The sequence below is a fragment of the Nanorana parkeri genome, unplaced genomic scaffold (assembly GCF_000935625.1).
Source record: "Nanorana parkeri isolate BGI_ZX_2015 unplaced genomic scaffold, ASM93562v1 scaffold87, whole genome shotgun sequence".
In the NCBI taxonomy this organism is placed as follows: Eukaryota; Metazoa; Chordata; class Amphibia; order Anura; family Dicroglossidae; genus Nanorana; species Nanorana parkeri.
In genome coordinates this window covers 1,487,217-1,489,318 of record NW_017306355.1, presented here as the reverse complement: position 1 = coordinate 1,489,318, position 2,102 = coordinate 1,487,217, and the positions used below count along the sequence as shown (strand labels likewise).

The window sequence follows — 2,102 nt, the reverse complement described above, 5'->3', positions numbered from 1 at the left end:
TTCCTGTGACCCACCCTCCCTGCTCACCAGTAATGTCCTCCAATTCACTTTCTGCAGCTAACCAGACACAAAGAAGCAGATCTAACACAGCAGCCCCCATTCAGCCCCTCAGCACAGCACAGCATCCTAGCCAGTCAGGGCATTGTGCATCATACCATCCAATGCAACACCCTCCTGCTATTATTATGGGTTCACATAGAGGAACTCACATAGAGGAACACAATGAGGATCAGGCATGTATAAAATGTCTGCACTGCCATTAAAACCTGCAGAGACATCAGGCCATACAATACGGGCTAAAGGATGTTGGACGGTTCAGTGTTTCTTGGTCTTTTATTAGCACCCATCTTGCTTGCTGCAGCACAAACCCTAGCTGATTGATACGAGGACATGTAATAGGACAATGAGCCTCTTAAGGGGACATCTCTCATGATCATGTTTCATGCAATATCCAAAATTCTGGTGTGCCCTTATATTGTACCACAGCCATTAAATCAGGATTCTAAGGCGTCCTTGCATTGTGCCACAGCCGTCAAATTAGGAATCTGGTGTGCCCTTAAATTGTGCCACAGCCATCAAATCATGATTCTAGGGTGACCATAAATTGTGCCAGCCATCAAATCAGGATTCTAGGGTGACCTTAAATCATGCCAGCCATCAAATCATCATGTGCCATGTAAGCAGCATCAGTAAAATGGGTAAACACTTGTACCAGTCATGTTATGGATTCGTTGCATCCTCTCCATCATGATAACACACCCCTGTACTGTCATTGTACATGCTCCAAGCGGTGCCCTATATTCCATCCAGCCAGTAGGCACCCCAATCCCTGCACTGCTCTTCCTGTGGCCCCTCCTACCAGCACCCTGCCCTGCTCCTCCACATTACCTGCTGTATTGCACCATCTAATCAGATGCACCCCCCCATTTAACATGATCCCATTTGTGCTATTAACCCCAACGTACTGCAGACACTGCTGCACATTGCATCGTGATGAAGGCTTTTCTGCAACGTAATGCCCCCAATCCTGCCCCTCCATCCGATGCCTAGTACACCCCGATTATGCACCATAATGCAGTGTCCATACACGTGCACGCTCCCTCATAGAAATCCCCCAGTACAGTGACATGGACCAGCACTGCACCTGGCCCTCCAGCCTCGGTGCCAGGCACCAACTTACCAGTCTATGGAGTTCTGTTCCTGGATGACATCCTGATAGGCAGCCAGCAGCTCCAGACGGTGGGTTTTGAAGCTAAGAGAGGCCATGCCGGCTGCAGGCTGACTGTGTGCCGGGGGATGGAGAGACAAGGCAGAGGACTGGGATGAGAAGGAGAGAGATGGAGGGGGCTGTGACTGCAGCCGGGGAGGGGCGGGGGAGGAGCTGCGGGGTCCTTGTGCAGACACTTTACCACAGCCCAGGATCACTCTGCTTCATACTATCCTATCCTGTGGGAGGACATACATTAATGTATACACAGGCATATATGTATACAGAGGTATATATGTGGATACAAAGGTATTTATATATACACAGGTATGTATGTGGATATAGAGGTATATCTGTAGATACAGAGGTATATATGTGGATACAGAGGTATATATGTATACACAGGTATGTATGTGGATACAGAGGTATACACACTATATTGCCAAAAGTATTGGGACCCCCCTCCAAATCATTGGATTCAGGTGTTCCAATCACCTCCATGGCCACAGGTGTATAAAATCAAGCTCCTAGGCATGCAGACTGATTCTACAAACATTTGTGAAAGAATGAGTCGCTCTCAGTGAATTCAAATGTGGTACCGTGATATTTTCCCACCTGAGCAATAATTCCATCCGTGAAATGTCCTTGCTACTAAATATTCCACGGTCAACTGTTACTGGTATTATAACAAAGTGGAAGCAACTGGGAGCAGCAACTCAGCCACGAAGTGGTAGGCCACGTAAAATGACAGAGCAGGGTCAGCGCATACTTAAGAGCACAGTGTGCAGAAGTTGCCAACTGTCTGCAGAGTCAATAGCTACAGACCTCCAAACTTTGTGTGGCCTTCAGATTGGCACAACAACAGTATGTAGAGAGCTTCATGGAATGGGTTTCC

At 47.7% G+C, this 2,102-nt stretch overlaps 1 protein-coding gene across 3 annotated transcripts in view; it reads right to left on the bottom strand.

The window, feature by feature from the left end:
• DBN1 (drebrin 1) overlaps positions 1-1,372 on the bottom strand; it is a 92,494-nt gene extending 91,122 nt beyond the window's left edge. For 2 of the 3 annotated variants that reach the window (XM_018552407.1, XM_018552408.1), the window contains exon 1: positions 1,181-1,354. In XM_018552407.1, the coding sequence (XP_018407909.1) occupies positions 1,181-1,266 (86 nt within the window). In that variant the 5' untranslated portion in view covers positions 1,267-1,354. Of the gene's footprint in view, positions 1-1,180 lie in introns of all 3 variants that reach the window. The other variant, XM_018552409.1, reaches the window with a different exon arrangement.
• Between the last annotated feature and the right edge of the window lie 730 nt (positions 1,373-2,102).